Here is a 22,848-nt window from a genome sequence, read left to right on the forward strand (position 1 = left end):
AGTTAATGGATACTTAACATAAGTGAGACAACGAATTGCAATGTCTCTTAACCCATTACTTAACAATGAGTCCCCTTCCAGAGGCACCATTTTGTGCATCTCCCCTGCAAACGGATGCAGAGCTCCGCAGAATCCATGTGCTGGTCCCTCAACCCAACTGTCTCTGAACTCTGCTCACACCCTTTATACAAAGAGCAGTCCCTACCCCAGAGACCACCTCTTAGAAAAGGACGCTGCTGTGAAATATTGCAGTTACAAAGCTTACACAGGCAAATAGTTAAGTTGTCGAAAAACTCTCTCTTTTGGAATTATTATTGTGGTTATTTGTTTAGCCTGAAGGTCGTGAGAAACTGTAGCCGGAAGAAATAAAAATTCAGGCATTCCAAAACACCATCAACTGTTACTGCTTTTCAGTTCAGGTACTGGGGGCGCGATTCTCCGCTCCCGCGCCGGTTTGGGGAATCGCCTGGGTCGCCAAATTTTCCCGCTATGCCGGTCCGACGCCCTCCCGCGATTCACGGAAGCGGCCAGATCGGCACAGTCGCGTTTTGCGCGGCGCGGTCCAGTGAATCGCCCGAGACAGCCAAAATGGCGATTCTCAGTGCCGGATGGGCCGAGTGGCCTGCCCAAAACGGCGGGTTCCCCCCGGCGCCGTCCACACCTGGTCGCTGCCGGCGGAAACAGCGCGGGAACGTTGGGGGGAGCGGCCTGCGGGGGGGGGGCGAGGGAGGATCCTGCACCGGAGGGGGCGTCAAATGGGGTCTGGCCCACGATCGTCGGGCTGGCCTCTCTGAAGGAGGACCTCCTTTCTTCCGCAGCCCCGCAAGATCCGTCAGACATCTTCTTGTGGGGCGGACTCGGAGAGGACGGCAACCACGCATGCGCGGGTGACGCCAGTTATGCGGCGCCGGCCGCGTCATGTATGCGGCGCCGCCATTACGCGCCGCCAAGGCCTGGCGCGCGTACATGACGCGGCGCCGCTCCTAGCCCATTATCGGGCCCCGAATCGGTCGAGATAGGGGCCGTTTCACGCCGTCGTGAACCTCAACGGCGTTCACGACGGCGCGAACACTCTGCCTCCATTTCGGAGAATCCCGCCCTGGGTGTTTATACTGAACATGTAAACTCAGAGGATCACCTATAGGAGACATATAAACTAACATAGTGCTATAAAGTCAATGACCCATGCTGCATATATTTCGGATAACATCTGTAACCACCAATGGGCATTACCATTTTACTGGGACATTCCGGTGATTGGCGAATCTTAAAAGGTTAAAAACAAACGTGCACGATTGGAGAGGAGGGTTAAGTGGGGGGCCCTGCTTACTTTGATCCCCTGCCTCAGCCTCCATCCAAGGTGGCAGTGTGGCAGCCAACTGATGACATATATGGGGGGTGGGACAATTGCTATTTCTAAATGGGCTGTCATGACCACTGGGGTCCCTGTGGCACCCCCACACAACTTTGTCATCAGCTCTCGCCTCTAAGGGCAGCACGGTGGCGCAGTGGGTTAGCCCTGCGGCCTCACTGGCCGTGTGGAGTTTGCACATTCTCCCAGTGTCTGCGTGGGTTTCACCCCCACAACCCAAAGATGTGCTGGTTAGGTGGATTGACCAACCTAAATTGCCCATTTAATTGGAAAAAATGAATTGGATACTCTAAATGTAAAAAAACCTCTCGCCTCTAAACTGGAAAACTATCCGAGACTTGGGGGGCGGGGGGGGTAGCCACGTAAAATGGCTGCGTTCCGATTAATCTGGCCAAAACCCAGTTTGAGATGGCTAACCCGAAAGACTGCTGGGAAAAGCAGCTGACAAGACACAAGCAGACAGTATTGCATATTCGGCTCTGGGGAAGTTAGCCCAGATCGATACTCAGGGCTATCAACAGCCCATCAACCCAGATATTTGCAGTTACATTCAGGACTGTTTGCAGCCCATCTATCCAGACATCTGCAGTTAAATCGGCTATCCCCAGGAACAATTGCAACATATTAGCAATTGAATACCGGGCCAGACCTGTCGGCGCCTGCAGTGGCCGAAACAAAGACAGGTGAGCGACCACCCCCCGATCGAGGAATCGCCTCACCATTGGACACATCGACCCCAGAGATTGGGGACAAATCCAATCACTTGGGACTCAGGGTCAAGGGCCGCCCCAAGAGGCGGGAAGCCCCTGGGCCCTATAAAAGTGAGGGTCCAAGTTCAGATCTCTCTCTCTCTCCTCTTCGCCTGCTCGAGACCTTCGTAAGAACAGCAACCGGCAACAGTAAGTTTGAATCCAGCGATCGCTAACCGGTAGAGACACCTAGCCACCGACCTGTAGCAGCCTTTTGAATCCCGCGGGCCAGATCTGATTGGACAAGCCATTCGTTTCCCTGACCTGGTGGGCTCTTCCTAAATTAAGTATTGGCCAGTAGTGATAGGTTTATTATATAGAAAGTAGTATTAGGGTATTAATATTGCTTGTTGTATATAATAAATGACCGTTGTTTTAATCCTTACTAAGCGGTGTGCTGTATTATTAATCATAACCTGAACTTGAACCACGTGGCGGTATCATAAAGATACCTGGCGACTCATGAGCAAAGGTGACATAATAAGAGCAAATAGACTAAGGTTAAAAAGAGCAACAGGATGGGGTACATTTTCTTCTATTATAGGATCATTGCGTGGCGCATCATCTTCTATTTCCACCCCAAAATCCATAAATTAGATCAACCATCTCAAATTCCTCACTAAATTAAGCTTTGCAATTTAATTTTGCTTCTAATCCTTCTGCTTTATTTTCCTGTCATATTTCCAGAGGGGAAAAAACTCAGGTCAGGATATAAGCAACACATTACTGAATGTCAGCCCACATTTTACCTAAAGCCAATCGCCAATATACAACGCAGAAACGATGGCATTTATCAGTGGTACATGCACCAGTGAACCTATTCCAATGTGTAAATGCTATGCTCAAGAGGAAAGGCTTTGCCTGCTGGGAATTGGAACACTACTTTTGGCCATCCAGAGTGAACATCAGATGCTCCCATGCCAATTTATTTCCTTTGAACTCTTCCACAACATGCTAAACACTCACTCAAAAAGAGACCCTTTCACTGCAAACTGCGACATCAGAACATTGGTAATCTGACCCCAAAACGCCCAGGCAATTAGGTTTTCGTTGCACCTATATTTCTAATGTTTATTTTAATCCTGTAGACCTGGAAAGGGTTGTCCCTATTACCTCACTGCTGGTTAAATCCTAAATTCAAACACTCAGGTTTTTAATCTCAGCCATGAGATACATTGAAAATAAAGGGAACAACAGGGATTATTCTTTTTGCACAGTCCTTTGAGGCTCCTTGGTGCACACAAGTGTGAGATCTACAAAATCAGAAAGCGTTCACCTCTCCCAACATACAGTTTCCATTTCCCACACCAGCCATCGAATCGCCAAAGTCCACTTCGCCAGAAAGTACGCCTCGCCCCATGTCACGACAAACTGGACTGAACGCCAAGATCCCTCGTCCTCAACAAACATTAATCAACTCACCATCTTCTAATTCTGTGGTGCACTCAGTCCCTTAAATCAGAGATTAAATTACTTGCATGTTAAGTAGTGACTTGCCTTGTACAACCCAAAGCCTGGATCTATGAGAAACGACCGAGTAGATGTTGCTGGACGATTTTTCTTGTTATTTTCTGCACTGGAAGAGGTTTTGTCACACTCGCTCTGTGATGAACTGCAACCTGAGTCACTGTCTGAGAGCTCAACCTCATTCTCCTTTTTCTTCACTGTGGAGGAGGTGGGCTGACGAATCAAAAGCTGAATGATATCATTCAGTCCCACGTTGTAATCAAACAGACTGTGGCCATCTTCCAACTGAAAAAGGAAATGAAAACATTCTCGAGTCATTAGATCGTTCAAATTACATCAGGATTATCACACGAGACCGGAACATCAATTTTAAAATATATTTAAAGTTCCCAATTCTTTCGCCCCCCCCCCCACACACACACCCCGCACATCTTTGGGTTGTGGGGTTAAGACCCCCGCAGACACGGGAAGAATGTGCAAACTCCACAAGGACAGTGACCCGGGTCTTCGGCAGTGAGAGGCAGCAGTGCTAACCACTGAACATCAATTTTGACTGCACAAGGGAATGCTCTCAGAAAAAACATACACAGCAATGCTGCTGTGTGTTTACAGATTCCCAGGTGAGGAATAAACTCCAAATGGACTGATTTCTTACATCGTAATTCACCAAATGCTGGAAGAAACATTCTGCATGGTCTTTCTTTTTAAAAAAAAAGAGGATGACTTTAATAAAATATTCGTAATCCCATTCCGGTGTCTCGGGGGGGCCACTTGCACTTGATTTACAACAAAAAGTGCTGGAAATATTGAGCAGGAAAGTCTTCGGCGGAGAGTTAAAGGCGTCAGATCGATAACCTTTCGACGAAACATTTTGATAAAAGGTCATCAACCTGAAATATTAACTCTTGTTTCCCTCTCCACAGATGCTGCCTGACCAGCTGAGTATTTTCAACATTTTCTGTTTTTACTTGAAATTTACAGCAACTGTGGTATTTGCGATTGTCTCAAACTTATTTTACTTATTTATTTGCACCAAGAACAGTCAGTTATTTCAGTGAGTCAGAAGGTTGTAATTAATCGCCATATATATACACACACACACACACAAAAGACAGAAATAGCACAGAAAGTAAAATTTAATCGCAAAACTCAAAAACAAAACCCCCGCTAACTTGGCCTGAAAGACGGTCAGATTATGGGGCGGAATTCTCCGACCCCCGCCGGGTCGGAGAATCCCCGGGAGGCGGCGTGAATCCCGCCCCGCTGCTCCCACGCCGGTCGGAGGCGTTGGCAGCCCCCCCCCCCCCCCCCCCGCAATTCTCCGGGCCCCAATGGGCCGAGCAGCCGTCAGTATCTGGCTAGACCCGCTGGCACGAAATGGACATGGTCCATCACGGCGGGACCTGGCTTGTAGGCCGGCTAGGTGAGTCCTTGGGAGGGTGCCGGGGGGGGGGGGGGGGGGGGGGGGGGGGGGGGGGACCGGCCCCAGGAGGGTCCCCCCACGGTGGCCTGGCCCGCAATCGGGGCCCACTGATCTGCGGGCGGGCCTGTGCCGTGGGGGCACTCCTTTCTTCCATGCCGGCACCTGTAGGGCTCCGCCAAGGCCGGAACGGAGAAGAACCCTCCTGCGCATGCGCAGGAAACACGCCGGCCGGTTGGCGTCGGTTGGCGTGGCGCCAACCGCTCCGGCGCCGGCCTAGCCTACAGAAGTGTGGAGGATTCCGGTGTAGTTCGCGCCGTTCTTGGCGCCGGGCCATCCGGCCAGTTGCGGGAGAATCCTGCCCACGGTCTTTATGATTTACTCATGCTCTGTTGAACAACCCTACCGTGGCTCATTCAGCCTCAGATGGCCAACAAAACACAATTTACAGGTTACAAGATGCCGCTGTACGGGCTGAGACAATTTTCAAGCACAGTAGACGAGTCTAGGATCTTATCACTGTGACCACCTACCCATACGAGGGAACCATGGATAAGTTCCCAAAATCCCAAATCCAAAAGCCAGATGTGCTTTGTTGCTGACCACTTCTCTGAAGCTTTGACTGCCCACACTCACGAGCGGAATTGAAGGTGGAGGTGGAGGATTGGCCACAGAATGGGGCGGCAAGGCGGGAATGGAGTGCCAGTCAGCTTCCCGATTCCCTACGATATGGTCGGGCCAATTCCACCGCCACCATTCTACCAGTATGGGGGTGGGAACACGACTAGCAAGTGCGGAGATCACCCAGTAAAACGTGTCGGCCTCTTTGTAGGCTCAGTGGGGAGTGAGCCCTCATGGTCTGGCATACTGTAGCCCAGAGAGGGATCCCCCCGCAGAACAAGCCCCTCACCACTTACTTGGATGATGTCTGCCTGACTGAATCTGGTGAACTGGGACCCACGTGCATGGGACCTGGGGCTTCCTCACATGGGTCCCGGGGCCTCCCCCATCGTTGCTGGACAGGAGGCCGCTGAATTAACAGCAGTGGCCACCACTCCGAGTGGTGCTGCTGAGACTGAAGGGCTGCCAGCCCGCTGGTTATTGGCCAACAGCTCTTGGAGTCAAGATCTCCTGCCCTTAAAATAGGGGAACCTTCAATGCCAGTCAGATCATTGCCTGATAGGCACAGGATTGCATCAGGCTCTCAAGCAGTGGCCCCAGCAAGGTTGCCCTCAGCTTTCTAACCCGCCATCGGGGCCACTGCCACCATTAAATTCAGCCCACCCTTCCCTTACATTTGTTTCCTTCCTCCCCCACCTTCAGTCACTGGAACCTGGGATCATCCCCACTCCAGGCAACATTTAGCTTTTTATCTGCTGCACAGATCCACAGCACAACAAAGCACAAGTCCACGGCAACGCCTCTCAATTTATTTCTCTGCTAACTCAGGATCCATTTGCTAATTAAGAGCCAACGAGGCATAGAAAACCGACCAGGAGTATGCATCAGGGTCAAGAATAACCAGGTTAAACAATCACAATGGAAAAAGTATTGATCAGCTGAGCTAGAATAGAAGAGCACAGCCAGCCTCAGATTTACTGTAGATCATGGCGTACAAGACAAACCCATTTTATCGGTGCCAAAACTCACACTTTTACATATTTGATACTTGGTCGACCTCCCGCCACCTTTCCAATTACAAAATGCTATAACCACGTTAATAATTGTCTTTGATTTTTCACCCCGGAAATTAATGTTTCACTTACATCATGCTGTAAGTCATGGAATGAGATTAATTAAGCAGGTGATTGGGATGTGGTGCAAAAATGATGAGTGGGAGTTTAAGAGACGCCCACACAGTAGACTGCACATAGCGAGTGACGAGCAGAAATGGGCCCTCCAGGATAACAAATAAGTACGAAGCTGCTTACATGCCATTTGTTAACTCGTCCAATAATTATGCTGCAGCAAGGGAATTCAATTCGGTTTTAGCAAAAATAAAAAAACTAGTGTAAGAATGGAAGGAGGAGGAATCCATCCTGATGAAGATGCCCGGGACAAATACACCATTAGAACAGGGACCAGCCACCAGCCTGATCTTGAGTAGCAGGTATAGGACCTCGGAAATTGTCAGAATGGTTACAGTGTCAACAGAGATGCAATGACATGTTGTGCACTGAAGTGGGCCAAAGTAAACAAAATCCAGCAAAAGTTTTCAAACAATGCCTCGTTGGTGTTGCCGCTTTATGGAATTAAACAATCGAGTGCTGCAACAGAAGACCAACAGAACACAATGTCGAAATTACCAGATTTCAGCAGTTCGTCGTAAGGACTGTGGCAAAAACACGGGCACCCGTATTGGCAGCATGGATGAAGCACCCGCGAATTGCGATATGCCCAGCAACAAAATTGTGGAGTGGAAAAGCTTGAAAACAGTCCAAGTGGAAATGACAAGGCATGAGAAGACAAGATGGTGGTAGTAGCCCGCCTGGCTGATGGAATGAAATTAAAGCCTACGGTTTAACCCATTTAACATTCAAAAGTGCCAGCATCTCGTTTTCAGCAGCCTTTGTGCATGTCCGTGGCAACAGTTGGATGGAGTGAAGGCAAGGATCGATGATGTGTAGAATAGGTGCCTATGCTAAGAATGCAGTTTATTGGTGTGGGCCACGTTCAGGTCCCATGTAACAGATGAGATCAAGAGACACCTGCGAAGAAATAACACCCACGTTGCAGTTGACACCGGGATGTGGGGTCCTAATATCCACAGTTCAACTTTTCGACCTGTGGATAATAGAGACAAAAAAACCTTCACAAGAATATAATGCGCTGGCCCAGTTAACGTTTTGTGCAGTTTCATTGTCAAATTAAAGAGTGCTCTTAGTCCACAAAGTATCAGATGGTTTCCCAAAAAATGCTGAATCTCCAATTCAATGGAGAGGATGACGATTTGATGTGGGGGGGGGGGGATGATGGGCTAGGTGGTGCAAGGACGTGAGCAGCAAGAGGCAACAGAGCCTCTAGAAAGGACTTGTCCAATCCACATTGCAGCCTGTGAAGCCCTTCTATGAGTCCTTGGAGTGATCGTTGCAAATGCTGGTAAGTCTGGCCAATGAGTTTGAAAATTTCTACAGAAAGAGTGCTCCTCCAATTTTTTTAAAGAAATTTTGAGTAACCAATTATATATTTTTCCAATTAAGGGGCAATTTAACATGGCCAATCCACCTACACTGCACATCTTTGGGTTGTGGGGGTGAGACCTACAGACACGGGGAGAATGTGCAAACTCCACACGGACAGTGACCCGGGGCCGGGATTGAACCCGGGTCCTCAGCTCCGTAGGCAGCAGAGCTGGGACTGCTCCCCCAATCGCAGCCTGTCTCTCTCCTGCATTTGCTGCTGATCGCCTCATTAGCAGAAGAGAAACAGGCTGTGATTGGAGGAGTAGCAAACACCGGCAACTGCAAGTATGTAAGGGCGGCACGGTGGTACAGTGGTTCGCACTGTTGCCTACGGCGCTGAGGACCCAGGTTTGATCCCGGCCCTAGGTCACTGTCTGTGAGGAGTTTGCACATTTTCCCAGTGTCTGCGTGGGTTTCATCCCACAACCCGAAGATGTGCAGGTTAGGTGGACTGACCACGCTAAATTGCCCCTTAATTGGAAAAAAAAATAATTGGGTACTCTAAATTTATTTTTAAAAATTGCAAGTATGTGGAAATAGAAAGAGAGCCTCTGGAGCACACTGGGCCTCCTCTCACAAGGCTTTCCCCAGCTCTTGACACTCTCCTTAGTGGGCACACAGCCTCAGCACTGCTAGGTCTCAGATCTTGCTCCAAGCTTCCATTCTACTCTCGTCGCACATGCCCACCCGCCCACACAACATACCCAGAAGCCGATTGTACGAGTGGACGCGAGCGCGTGTGGTTTATAGATGATGTTCCTGAACCTGGCAGAGGGTGGATTTTCAACCAAGATTGTTTGTAAACAGCACGATCCAATTTGTCTTGGCACAGTGGTTAGCACTGCTGCCAACAGTGCTGAGGACCCGGGTTCGATCCCGGCCCCGGGTCACTGTCTGTGTGCAGTTTGCACATTCTCCCCGTGTCTATGTGGGTTTCATCCCCATAACCCAAGGATGTGCTGGTTAGGTGGATTGGCCACGCAAAATTGCCCCTTAAATTGGGGGGAAAAAAATAATGAGGCATTGGAAATTTATTCAAATAAATAATGTGTGCGCGTGGGGGCGAGAATGCATGAAAGAGATAGACAGGTACTCTGATGAGACTGGGAGCAAGTGAGCCGACCACACACACTTTCACCCCTTCTCAGTCTAATGGTCATCATTATTTGGTACTTTTTTTTTAAATTACCAATTTATTGTGACTTTTCTTTTTGTCTTTCAAGTCTTTTCTTTACCTACGTCAGCCTTTTTCCCACCAAAATTCATGTTTATTGTTGCGCTAAAACGTTCTGGAATTCGCTCATCGGCCCCCGGAGTGGGAGCAAAATTGAAATGTGTCCCCCTGCCCACGCAAATTGTTTGGACAACTCTGCCAGAGGTCAGTCATGAGGCTGGTGTACATACAGCATGGCACCAGCCTGATCACCAGCGGTGCTCTTATCTAGCGATGAGTGAAAGGCAATGCCTGAGGCACCCTCATATGTCCAGGAATGCGATTGCTCACATGTGCCAGATTCTCCGGTACAAGCACCGGCTGGAAGGGCTCTGTAAGAGCTCCTGGCCTGCAATGAGTGAATGTCAGTCCGGGTGCCCTTTAAGTATGGCGTCGAGGATCTGCGAAACAGCGGGGAATTTTCGCCGACCTCCTCATGGATGTATAATCAACCAGCTGAAAAGCGAAAGATTGCTCGTGTCCAACCGCCGTGCCAGCCGGCAGGAATCACACCTACTTTCCTTGCCGTCGTCAATGAATTTGGTGCTTTTAAAAAGCTGCGACTATGGTTAACGGTGTCCCTGTACAATTAATTAAATGAATAAACTGTGCCGCATTAATTTAAGACGAATTACCAGTGTTCTTTTTTATTTTCAAATTTCAAAATGGTGACCACCTACACTTTCACCTTTTATACCCAGCAGAAACGTCAACCCCCGTTTTTGAAGGTTGACTTACGCGATACACTGTATTCTGCATCACTTGTATAGTGATTAAATCAGGTGTAATGAGACAAACCACACCTCGCAGGATGCTGGTTATTCACACCCGAGTTAGACTTTCACAGCCAACGTTGCATCAAACCCAGCTTGTTTTCATCTTAATCACAAAAGTAGAAAGAATCTGTTTTCCCCTTCTCCCACTTCCTCATCAAACTTCATAACAAAATGCAATTTCGCCATCGGCTGCAAATATTTTTAGCACATTGATCGGTGCAGCAGTTTGGCTTATTCGACTTCACTTTCAACTCCGGCAGATGACTGATGTTTCCTTCCAGGAGCTACAGCTCACCATCTAAGCAGACACACTGGTGTAGTGCTGAGGGAGTGCTGCACTGTCAAGTTATTAAACTGAATTCCCTCTCATCCTGGGCAATGAAAGACCTATTGTTCAAAGAACAGCGGAAAGCGCCGTGGTCAACATTCCTTCCAGGATCAAAAACTCCCATCCCACAACACACTTGACCAAGTGCTCATTCACTCCGCTGATACTTGGGATCCTGGCACACACAAAATGGCTGACACATACGCCTGCAGAACACAAACACTGCAGTGATTTATTGTATGCAAAGCACTTTGAGACAGGGCACTGCACAAATCCTGGCCTTTTCTTTCTCGACTTGGAGGCATCAGGAGCCCTGCTGCTAAGAATTAAACAGCATTTGCATGCTCAACAATCGTAAAATATATTTTATGACCCAGAACATGAAGAGGAGGTACTACGGAAACAAATGTTCTCTGGCTGAGCGTATGCTTCAGACAGCAACGCTCACTGAGTCCTTCAGCTGAGGAAAGGCGGGTGCATTCCAGATCCAGGGTTTATAGTTTTACGATCAGAAGATTTTCTATTCCAGTTTGCATCTTAACTACGGCCAATTCTACCATATTATTTTGCTTTGCAGCTCTGAACCGCAGGAGAAGACTGGACTGTACCAGCGCTATTAGATTAAAAAAACGTGCTTTGCAGAGAATGCCGTAGCGCCTATTATTTAACTTGTGATTCGTGTCCCAAAATCAAACATGATTAAAAACCCTGGTGCCAGTCTTACAGCACCAGACATTCTAGACAACACATCTATGCTAAATTAAGAAAAGCTGGGCCTGAAAATGTTCTAAACAAGAAAATATGCACCGTGGGCTGTACGTGTCACTGTCTGGCAGCGTGCTTAAAGTAAAATAATCCCATCAATGTTGACAGGCATGCACGTCCAGTTGAGACTGTTGACAGAAATCATGAGCAGGAAATCCTGGCCAGCTTGCCTTCTCCTCACCCTAGCTGTGATGGTGATTACAAAACCCCTCCCCAGAGCCTGCACTGACATTAGCCACTTTAACACAAATTAGAAATTAAATTTGGGGTCTTTTTTTCTCTGCTTTGAATCAAATTCTGCACTGTATCTATCAGATCCTGCACTGTAACTTCTATGAAACACTCAATAGATAAATTGATTCATTGATCAGGGGAATCCTTAGAATATCATCTACATCAAGGGAACCCCCAGGGGTATGCAAGACATCATGAGGGACAGGGGAAGGGGTTGTACATGGGAGAAATGTGCCTTATTGTGAATTTAAAGTCAAATTTAAACATGCTTTCCTTTAAAAAAAAATGTATTAATTTTTCATTGGACAGTGTTCGTTTGCTCAGCCCACTTGTCTTTCTCGAATGCCAAAGCTTTGTAGCGTTGCCCAGGTTTGTCTCAGGGAGGGCAGGTTTGTATGTCATTTGCTCCCCCATTAGCTTGCTCCTGGTCTGGGTCAGAAGTTTCAACAGATACTTAAGAGCTGGCAGAGTCACCTGGATCCACGCATCGTGCGGGAGGAGCCAACCAACTCCCACACAGTCCTGGTCTTTTGCCTGGAGATGTGACGCAAGCCAGCTGGAGGTGGGCTTACAGGATCTGGAGGAGCAGAGGGTCAACTGGTCCAGTCTACTGACTAGGAGCTCCAACACAACACTCTTGGTTTTTTTTAAATATAAATTGCACCTCAAAATACCACACAATCAAAAGATCTACATCTCATTTAATAACCCATTAATAAAATCAATCATTTGCATTGTTTACAAATGTGTGTATGATTTAAAGTGGCACGGTCTTGGTGAGAATAGTTCAGTTGGTTTGTCTGCAGAGACAATAATCTGAATAATAAACACAAACAAAAGCTTGCATTCCTACAAGCCCCTTGAACATTAAGAATAATGTCTCATGGGACTGCCAAGAATTGAAGTATGAAGGGAATAGAATGTGAGGTCCAGAGGGACTGATTAACAGGGGATAATCAAAACCTGGTCAACAAGGGTTTTGAGAACATTTCTGAAGGGGCAGAGTAGTGGCTGTACAGAAGTGGTTAGGGCAAGAGTGGAGGCCCCACGTGGAGGTCAAGGGAGAGTTATATCATTTTTTTAAAAAATCCGGTGTTGTGGAAGGTAATACAAGGCTTGACGGGCGTTGTAGAGATGGGGTTCAGCAAGGCCATGATGGAATTTGATAACAATAAGTAGTTTAAATTTAGTAGGTCATGTGACAGGAGTCGATGTAGGTCAATGACAGGCGAATGGGACTCAGGCTACGATACAGGTTGCTGTATGGCGGACTAGTGGGGGTTTCTGTGTGTGGGGGGGTTATTAGAATAGTGGCAGAAGGGCAGTAATGCTGAATAGATAGCAGGTAGTATTGGTGGTAATTAGCACGTGGGGTTGAAAGTTCAGCAATGTATCAAAATACCAAGGATTAACACCGTCCGTTTCAATCTAAGTGAAAAGTTGAGAAAGGGAACGAAATCGGTGATTGGAGAAGCACTGGAGAAGGAACAGTCAATGCAGTTTTATTAAAGGCAAAATCATGTCCCACTGATCTGATTAAGTTTTTTGACTGTGTACGAAAAGCGCCAATGAAGGTAGCGAAACAGAGGTTGCATATATGGGCTCCCAAAACGCATTTGTGAAAGTTGTACATACAAACCAATGGGAAAATTTAGATTAAAAGAATGGCAATAACATGGGCACGAAATGAGCTCAGCAACAGGAGCAAGAGACCATTGGTGAACGGATGTTCTTCTGACTGGAGGAACGACTGCTGTGGTTGGCCTGGGCTCAATGTCTCAGGACCATTGTTTCTATATATACATAACCTTGGACTCAGGCTAGGGGGGGGGGTTAGCCTTTCAGTGCTTAAGGTTCTTCGATAACAAGAGTTTATGGCCGTCACCAGTCCACATGACAAGTGATCGCGGACATTCCCCAGCTCAAGAGAGCTGGCAACAATACAGAACGAACTGTGATTGGAAGCAGTTAAAGACAGGTGGCGGGCGGGCTGACGTCCGGTGGTGGCTATGAGGTGAGCAGTCGCTCACAAGGTGGCTCCTACCTGGGAATTTGGTTTTTGGCCTTTACCCATTTATCGGGTGGTTTTTTTTAAGGAAGCAATTGGCAGAGTAACAGAATTAGATCCTCTGTGTCGAGTAATGTCCATGGGATATAATAACTAGGAACAAATTGGGCAAGAGATCTTGGTCTGATTCGCAAGTCTCGCGAGCCTTAGAAGGGAAAAAAATAACAGACGTCCCAATGGTGTTGTTGCCCACTCAGTATTGGAGAAGTTGGTGGAATTTTTGTTGCGGGAATTCAAGAAACAGCGACAAGCCGTTGCTGATGCTTTGAGGAAGGCGATTAAAGAGAGTAGTGGCACCTATTTGTGCGACTTGGTCAGGTTGGATTAGCGAGTGGAGATACAAGGGGCAAAGATTAAAAATCAATGATCACAGTGATTGGATTTTCTCATTGGAGGCAGAGATAGCATTGTTGGCGGGGCAGCGAAAGATGTTAACAGCCAAAGTCAATGATATGGAGAACCGCTCCGGACGTCAGAATTTAAAGATTGTTGGTCTGCTGGAGGGCACAAGATCTATGGACTTATGTGTCTAAAATGTTTGGAAAGTTGGAGGGGAAGGGGATCTTTTCGACCCCTCCTGAGTTGGACCAGGCCCATCAATCACGGAGACAGAAGCCCAGATCAGGGGAGCCTATACGGCCGATAACTGTCCAGTTCCACAGTACCTGGATAAGTAACAGCCTGAGATGGGCGAAGAACACTTGAGAACAGAGATGGAAAGACCATCCCATCTGAACATATTTAGATGCCGCGGCAGAATTGGCAAGAAGGCACACAGTGTTCAATAAAGGCGGCCCTCTTCAGAAGCAACCTGCGTCTTTTGTGTTCCTTTCAGAGACCGAGATTATTATTTTGACGCGCCAGAATAAGCGAATGACTTTGTTAATAAACATAGGTAACTGAAGGCTCTGAGGACTATGATCCTTTTTTTTTGGACACTCCTGTGTTCTCCTGTTTTGTTTTGTTTTAAATGGTTTTTACTTTGTTGTATGTGGGATGGTTGTAAAGTAGGAAAGGGTGGGTTGTTGTAATGGAATTTGCTGGTTTGGTGGGATGTTTATGATATTGTTGGAACTGTTGGGAGGGAAGCGATTGGGTTTCTGCTTTCTTCCTATAATGTTTGGTATTAATGTTATGAATGCATGGTGTGGTAGGGTTTCACTCTTTTTCTACCCTCGGGAGATCACTTTGCAAGCAAGTTTGCAAGTTAAGGGGAGTGGAGATGGCTGTGTTAAGGGGGAGATGGCTGTGTAAGGATCCTCCTGTTTAAACCTGGTTTTCCCTGTGTATTCCACTTACTTTCTGTTATTTTGGCTTTTATAATTTATGTACCTGGACAAAAATCCACCTATGCCTTTAAGATGGACCTCACCTTTAATTTTTTTTAAAGAAAGGAATCCAGCTGGATGTGCTGAAATCGGTGATGACTAATCTTGATGGACTTGGCTGTTTGTCAAGCTGTTTACTTTGCCGGGCCCTCAGCTGATCATTTAAGTTGATTGGTAGTAACTGTTCTGGAATGTTCCTTTTCTCTGCGAGACTATTTCCAAGTTAGTTTTGGTTTGAACTCAAGAGCTGAAGGAGGCTCTTTGGAGTTTTATCTCTCCGTATAAAAGGTAGAACTCTCTCAAATACCTCAGCTGGGGCTCACTCCAGGCAAAAGGAGCAGCCAGCTTTTCCTCTCTATCCAGCCTGTGAGTGTTGAATGCCTGAAGACAAGAGCTGGAGGGAACATTTTGGGTTTCTCCACAGGTACGATTACCAGACCTCTCCAAGATCTCAGGGAAGCAGCTTCTCTGATACCCCTGGTCTCAGACAGCCTGTTGGTCGTTCTGGTGGAGTTGGAAACAAATAAAAATTAAACAAACCCGAGGCCTGTTCTTTCGAGTAATGGCCCAGGTTTACAAGAGTTAAAGTGACTCCCCAGAGTGAATCCCACAGTCTGGGGGTCGGACTGAATGTTCCAGCCAGAAGATCCTCATTAGCCATTCAACCGGTGGTTCTCAATCACTCCACGCCCTGGAAAGACAGTCAGCTAAAAAGCAAATTCAGCATCCGTAGCAAGGACACTCATCTTCCATTAATCCTCATTTATTCCCCCCCCCCCCCGCCCCTTCTGCGTGTGTATGTATTATGTGTATTTAGGTAGAGGATGGGATGGTACAGGGGCGGGGAGTAATAGATTGGCTGGCAGTTATTCTAGTGTAACTATTGCATGCCTCATCACTATTGTTGTTATAAATAAACAATTGATATATTTCACTTACAAATCTGCTGCCTGCAAGTCAACCGGAATGAACCGGAACAGCAGACCGAGAGATCTGCGGTGCGGCAACCGAAGAGGAAAGAGTCGAATTGGACCCCTCCGGAAGGCCGGTGCCTTAGACCCGACATGTATGCTCAAGCCGTCAGGAGTCGTGTCAATGCCAGATTCATCAGTCGCATTCACAAGACAGCCCCGAACATCACCCAAGCACAACGCAATGCCATCCGCGCTCTCAAGACCAACCGCAGCATCGTCATCAAACCAGCAGACAAAGGGGGGGCCACTGTCGTACTGAACAGAACGGACTACTGCAAAGAAGTATACCGACAACTGAACAACCAAGAACACTACAGACAGTTACCCGCAGATCCGACCAAGGAACACATCCGCCAACTTAACAGGCTGATCAAGACCTTGGATCCAGATCTCCAGAGCACCCTACTACGTGCTCTCATCCCACGTACTCCCCGCATTGGAGATCTCTACTGCCTCCCGAAATTACATAAGGCCAACACACCAGGCCGCCCTATCGTTTCAGGCAAGGGGACCCTGTGTGAGAACCTCTCTGGCTACATCGAGGGCATCTTGAAACCCATCGTACAAGGTACACCCAGCTTCTGTCGCGACACGACGGACTTCCTACAGAAACTCAGCACCCATGGACCAGTTGAACCAGGAACATTCCTCGTCACAATGGACGTCTCGGCACTCTACACCAGCATCCCCCATGACGACGGCATTGCTGCAACAGCCTCAGTACTCAACACCGACAACTGCCAATCTCCAGACACAATTCTGCAACTCATCCGCTTCATTCTGGATCACAACGTCTTCACCTTTGACGACAAGTTCTTCATCCAGACGCACGGAACAGCCATGGGGACCAAATTCGCACCCCAATATGCCAACATCTTCATGCACAAGTTTGAACAGGACCTACTCACCGCACAGGACCTTCAACCGACGTTATACACCAGATACATCGATGACATTTTTTTTCTTTGGACCCACGGCGAAGAATCACTGAAACGACTACACGATGACATTAATAAGTTCCATCCAACCATCAGACTCACCATGGACTACTCTCCAAAATCAGTTGCATTCTTGGACACACTCGTCTCCATCAAGGACGGTCACTTCAGCACGTCGCTTTACCGCAAACCCACGGATAACCTCATGATGCTCCACTTCTCCAGCTTCCACCCTAAACACATTAAAGAAGCCATCCCCTATGGACAAGCGCTCCGTATACACAGGATCTGCTCAGACGAGGAGGAGCGTAACAGACATCTACAGACGTTGAAAGATGCCCTCGTACGAACGGGATATGGCACTCGACTCATCGATCGACAGTTCCAACGCGCCACAGCGAAAAACCGGACCGACCTCCTCAGAAGACAAGCATGGGACACAACCGACAGAATACCCTTCGTCGTCCAGTACTTCCCCGGAGCGGAGAAACTACGTCATCTTCTTCACAGCCTTCAACACATCATTGATGACGATGAACATCTTGCCAAGGTCATCCCCACACCCCCACTACTTGCCTTCAAACAACCGCGCAACCTCAAACGAACCATTGTTTGCAGTAAACTACCCAGTCTTCAGAACAGTGACCACGACACCACACAACCCTGTCATGGCAATCTCTGCAAGACGTGCCAGATCATTGACATGGATACCACTATTACACGTGAGAACACCACCCACCAGGTACGCGGTACATACTCGTGCGACTCGGCCAACGTTGTCTACCTCATACGCTGCAGGAAAGGATGTCCCGAAGCGTGGTACATTGGCGAGACCATGCAGACGCTGCGACAACGAATGAACGGACATCGCGCAACAATCACCAGGCAGGAATGTTCCCTTCCAGTCGGGGAACACTTCAGCAGTCAAAGGCATTCAGCCTCTGATCTCCGGGTAAGCGTTCTCCAAGGCGGCCTTCAGGACCCGCGACAACGCAGAATCGCCGAGCAGAAACTTATAGCCAAGTTCCGCACACATGAGTGCGGCCTCAACCGGGACCTGGGATTCATGTCGCATTACATTCATCCCCCACCATCTGGCCTACAAAATCCTACCAACTGTCCTGGCTTGATACAATTTACACCTCTTTAACCTGGGGTTACCCCATCTCTAGATCTGTAAAGATTTAATCACCTGCTAATGCTCGCATTCCTAGCATTGTTTGGCATCTTTGAATTTGTCTATATATGTGTTTCTGGAACAGACCTTTGCATTCACCCGAGGAAGGAGCAGCGCTCCGAAAGCTAGTGACATCGAAACAAACCTGTTGGACTTTAACCTGGTGTTGTAAGACTTCGTACTGTGCTCACCCCAGTTCAACGCCAGCATCTCCACATCATGGCAAGTCATGGGTCAGGGTAATCAGCGATTGTAATATCACATCATGCCCCACATTATGTGGATCTGTTGTTGGAGCCGGGCTGCTCTCGGCAACCCCCATGGACACGGAGAAGGGTTTTTGTGAGCGGATATCCTGTGCCGTTAGGGAGTATGTGGAGTTGAAAGATCGTGGAGGTCTCGCCCTCCACGCTCTGGGAAGCATTGAAGGCAGTTATTAGGGGGTAGATAATTTCATACAAGTCATATAGGGGTTAAAACTGGGAGGGTGAGACAGAGGCTGGCGGACTCTATTCCGGAAGTGGACCGCCAATATTCGAGTATCCCAACGCCGGTGGTTTTGGTCAATAGAAAGTTACAGATGGACTTTGAGTTGCTGTCACAGGAAAAGGCAGTGAGCCAGCTTTGCTGCACGAGGAGGACGTTTTGTGAATATGGGGAAAAAGGCCAGGCACTTGTTAGCTCACCAGCTGAGATGGCAGGCTGCCTCCCGGGAGATAGTTCAGATCTGGTAGCACAGTTGTTAACACGGTTGCTTATCGCTCCAGGCACCAGGCTTGGGTCACTGTCTGTGCGCAGTCTGCACATTTTCCCGTGTCTGCGTGGGTTTCCTCGGGGTGCTCCGGTTTCCTCCCACAAGTCCCGAAAGATGTGAAGATTAGGTGGATTGGCCATGCTAAATTGCCCCTATTGTCCGAAAAGGATAGGTGGAGTTACTGGGAAATGGTGGAGGTGTGGGCTTAAGTAAGGTGCTCTTTCCAAGGGCCAGTGTAGAGTTAATGGGCCAAATGGCCTCCTTCTGCACTATAAATCCTATGATTTTACTGTGGGCTATATCACTCTGAGCCTCCGGAGGAGGAATCGACAATGGCACAATATTTAGAGGAGTTGATGGTTCCAGAGGTGGAGTGGGGATAGAAGGCAGGAGTTGGAGGCGCGCGAATTAGGCAGGAGGAAATCTTGAGCTGTATTTGCGTAATGCAGACGGGTAAGACACCGGGTCTGGATGGATTCCTGTTGAGTTTTCTAAACAGTTTGCTGGGCTGCTCGTTCCGTCTAAGGGTTTTTGCTTGGTATGGGGATTTGGTGGATTTTCTGCATCTAGAGCTCAAGGTGGATGCTGTCCATTATCTTTTTTAAGGAACTGGTTACTATCAGCCGTTATGGGGCTGGTGGTGGGAGTGGGGCGGGGGGGGGGGGGGGGGGGGGGGGGGGGGGGGGGGGCGGTTAGTCTTAGTACAGGGCAGGGGGGAGTGGTGTTGGGGATATTTTGTTTTTGTAATAATATAAAATTTGTTGGAATGGTTTGATATGTTATAAACGGAAATGTAAGTATTGTTTAAAAAGACAGATAGTCTGGGATTTGAGGGGAGGGAGAGCAGGTAAAACAGGTGCAGAAAGTTAACAAAAGATTTTGTTCACCCAACTGTGGCCCGCATAAAAAAATTGGGAGTTATGCTTCAGTGTGCAACTTACTGAGCAACCCGAGACTTAACTATCCACCAATCAATCAAGGAATTGTGGGCCTATGCCTGAGCAAGCTAACCTCATCCACTGCATTAATGGCAGGTAGTACAATCCAGGCATTGTTTAAGTTGGTTGCACGTATTATAATTCCTACAAAGCTTGGATACGAATAAGGTTAAAACATTAAACCTGAAGGTTCGGAGGGATCTGTGGCCAGCTGGCAGATCTGAAAGGGGGTGCGTGGTGTCAAGTTTGGGAGCTTCTGCTCTACAGAATACCACCACAATAATACAATACCACCACAGGCAAGTTCAAAATTAGATACTTTATCAGAAAATAAGAACCAATCAAGGACACCCCAAAACCTTTACCGACAATTAAATATTTTTGAAGCGTAGTCAATGTTCCAAACAAACAAAAAAAAAAAAAAATCACAAAAAGAATCTAATTTAAAAAAAAAAAATACATTTAGAGTGCCCAATTCATTTTTCCAATTAAGGGTAAATTTAGCGTGGCCAATTCACCTACACTGCACAGCTTTGGATTGTGGGGGCGAAACCCACGCAAACACGGGGAGAATGTGCAAACTCCACACGGACAGTGACCCAGAGCCGGGATCGAACCTGGGACCTCAGCGCCGTGAGACAGCAGTGCTAACCACTGCGCCATCGAGCTGCCTTAGAATCTAATTAAGATCATGGATATTAGTTGAGGGATAGATATTGGACAGAACACTGGGGTTAACTCCTCTGCTTATTTTTGAATAGTACCAGTCATTTTACACTCCTTGGAGGGAGCAAATGGAACGTCCAGTTAAAGACTTATCCAAAAAATAGTGGAAGTTACCCAAAAGATGCCTGGGTCACTGTCCATGTGGAGTTTGCATTCTCCCCGTTACCCAAAAAATGCCAAAGGGCAGGATTTAGCGGGCTTGTTAGTCACGGGCGCAAATCCCAACACGGCTGCTAAATCTCGCAAGAAATCAAAAGCGGGATTTGCGCTAACGAGATTTCCGATCGCGATCTTCCCAGGCCCTCCCCAATGACGTGATCAGGTTCACACCCAGGAAGGGTTCAAACCTGCTTTGTATCAATTTGAATTCATTATACTGTACTTAGCAGGGTTAAAGTGGAATCTTCAGACCTCATTGAATGTTCCCACCCACTAGACATGAAGTCATGCGGGTGTGAATTACCGCTGCTTTTTAACAGCAGGAAAGAGGCGCCATGACCTCCGAGAGGAAGGAGGGGAGCACCACTGTCTCCACCTAGCACCAGGGAATCCAAGGGCCTGCTGTCCAGCTCTGGGAAGGACCTCCGGGATGGGTGTCGCGGCTGGTGTGGTAGTCCTGAAGCTTGCTGCCTGTGTCATTTAAAGAGGTTTTTAGAGCATTGTGTCAGCCTGCAGCCGGTGTAGTCAGTAAAGTTTAATCAGCGCTGAGTTAGTCAGTTGTTAATGACATGGCAGTATGGGGCGCCTGTGGTGCGGGGTGGGGGTGAAACATTAATGGAGTGGCAATCCAGAGTCTGTAAAAGGCCTGATAGCAATGAGGTGCCGAGATGACTCAGCCCGAGTAAGAAAGGTGCCTATTAGCTTTGCTCATCCCTGATACATAAAGCAATTGTGCCGTCCAACATTCCGAAGAGTTATGCCCGTCAGACTAATTGGCTCTCATGTGTTAACCCTTAACAATTTCAGCTGCCCACATTCTCAAAGTTCAAGTCGAGGTTTGATAGCTCATAATTCAAGGATAAACGCTTGGGTGTACGGGATCGTGCCTGTATAAGTGCTGGACCCAAAACCTACCATTGAGAATCCATTAGCCCTCAAGGTGGACAGAACTGCCCATGAGGGATGGACAATCATGGAATCCTCCTGTCAGAACTCCAGTGATGTAGCGATTAAGGGTGGGGACACCCAGACAGGAGCTCATCGGCGACTCTGGAGGGGTGAGGGCATTGACCGGGGCGGGTCAAGCAATGGAGATGGAAGGGCACCCGAGATGTGAATGAGTGGTAGCCGCTGGATAAGGTGGAGGACTGGCTTCTTACAGGATCGGGAGGACAATGGATACGGGGAAATACAGACGTTGAGTGGCTGTGACACCAACCTGACTCTCTCTCATCCCTTGTAGCTTACCGACGGAGATCGGTATGGAGCCAGTGGGGCTGCAGTTCTGCTGGATGCAGCGCTGGAGCAGCACAGACTCCAGCAGCAATAAGCAGCGGCACCCAGGTAACACCCAGCGCCAGGAGACCAGGGAACCACAGGGCAGGCTGAAGGGCCGGAGGCTGCAGCAGCCGAACAGGTGGCACAAAGGCAAAGCTGGGGACAGAGGGTATACAGGACCCACATGTCCTTCATAGAGCTGTCGGACAACATGTGTTGCTGGAGACTCCGCCTCCCCAGGGAGACAGTGCGGTGCCTGTGCAGACATTCTGTGCAGCTTGGTGTCATGTGGAGGCGGAGGGCATGAAAATCTCTACGCGATGGGTTCGTTCCAGGGCTCCACAGGTCAGCTGTGTGGCATTTTGCAGTCATCCGCTCATAAATGCAGCTGTGAGGTCACGGATGCGATCTTCGCGAGGGCCTTGGACTTCATCCATTTCGATCTGGACCAGGCCCAGCAGGATGAGAGGACTAGATTCAGCCCTAGATCCCATTGTCGCATACCACTAGAGGGGGGGATTAGGGGAGAGGGTCTAGGGTTCACTGATTAAATGCCCGAGTCCTTTCAGGAATTATGTGAGCCGAACCGTTTGCCTGAATTTGAGGATCTGTGAGATGAACTGTGTCCAGGTGGAGTGAAGCGCTATCCAACTGGGAGGAGGATTAACCACAGTGAGACCTTAAGGTTGTGAAGAACAAGAGTTTTTAATGTGGCAAGATGTGCATTTGTGACATTTGCTAAAGACCCCCAGCTCTGTGCCTAACTTCACCTGTGCCCACTTTGTGCCCCAGCAATCCCTTACTCTTGCAAACGCTCCCACTATGTATCGGTGTTTCCTGGGTGCAAATCAGAAGAGGTGGCCTGCGGCCTCCCACGCCCTGTTGCAGGAGGGTGTTCTCTGGAGGGCTAGGACTTGGGAGGACCCCAGCTGACTCTCTGGTGTTGCTGCATCACCTTGTTCATCATCTGTTGCCCTGAGATGCGCTGGTATCAGGAAGGGG

General features: G+C 48.2%; 1 protein-coding gene across 2 annotated transcripts in view; it reads right to left on the minus strand.

The window, feature by feature from the left end:
- The window catches only part of LOC140429776 (E3 ubiquitin-protein ligase UHRF1-like), a 168,224-nt gene that overhangs the window by 128,528 nt on the left and 16,848 nt on the right, over positions 1-22,848 (minus strand). For both annotated transcript variants that reach the window (XM_072517222.1, XM_072517221.1), the window contains one exon: positions 3,619-3,873. In XM_072517222.1, the coding sequence (XP_072373323.1) occupies positions 3,619-3,873 (255 nt within the window). The remainder of the gene's footprint in view (positions 1-3,618; positions 3,874-22,848) is intronic.

The sequence above is a fragment of the Scyliorhinus torazame genome, chromosome 9 (genome assembly GCF_047496885.1).
Source record: "Scyliorhinus torazame isolate Kashiwa2021f chromosome 9, sScyTor2.1, whole genome shotgun sequence".
In the NCBI taxonomy this organism is placed as follows: domain Eukaryota; kingdom Metazoa; phylum Chordata; class Chondrichthyes; order Carcharhiniformes; family Scyliorhinidae; genus Scyliorhinus; species Scyliorhinus torazame.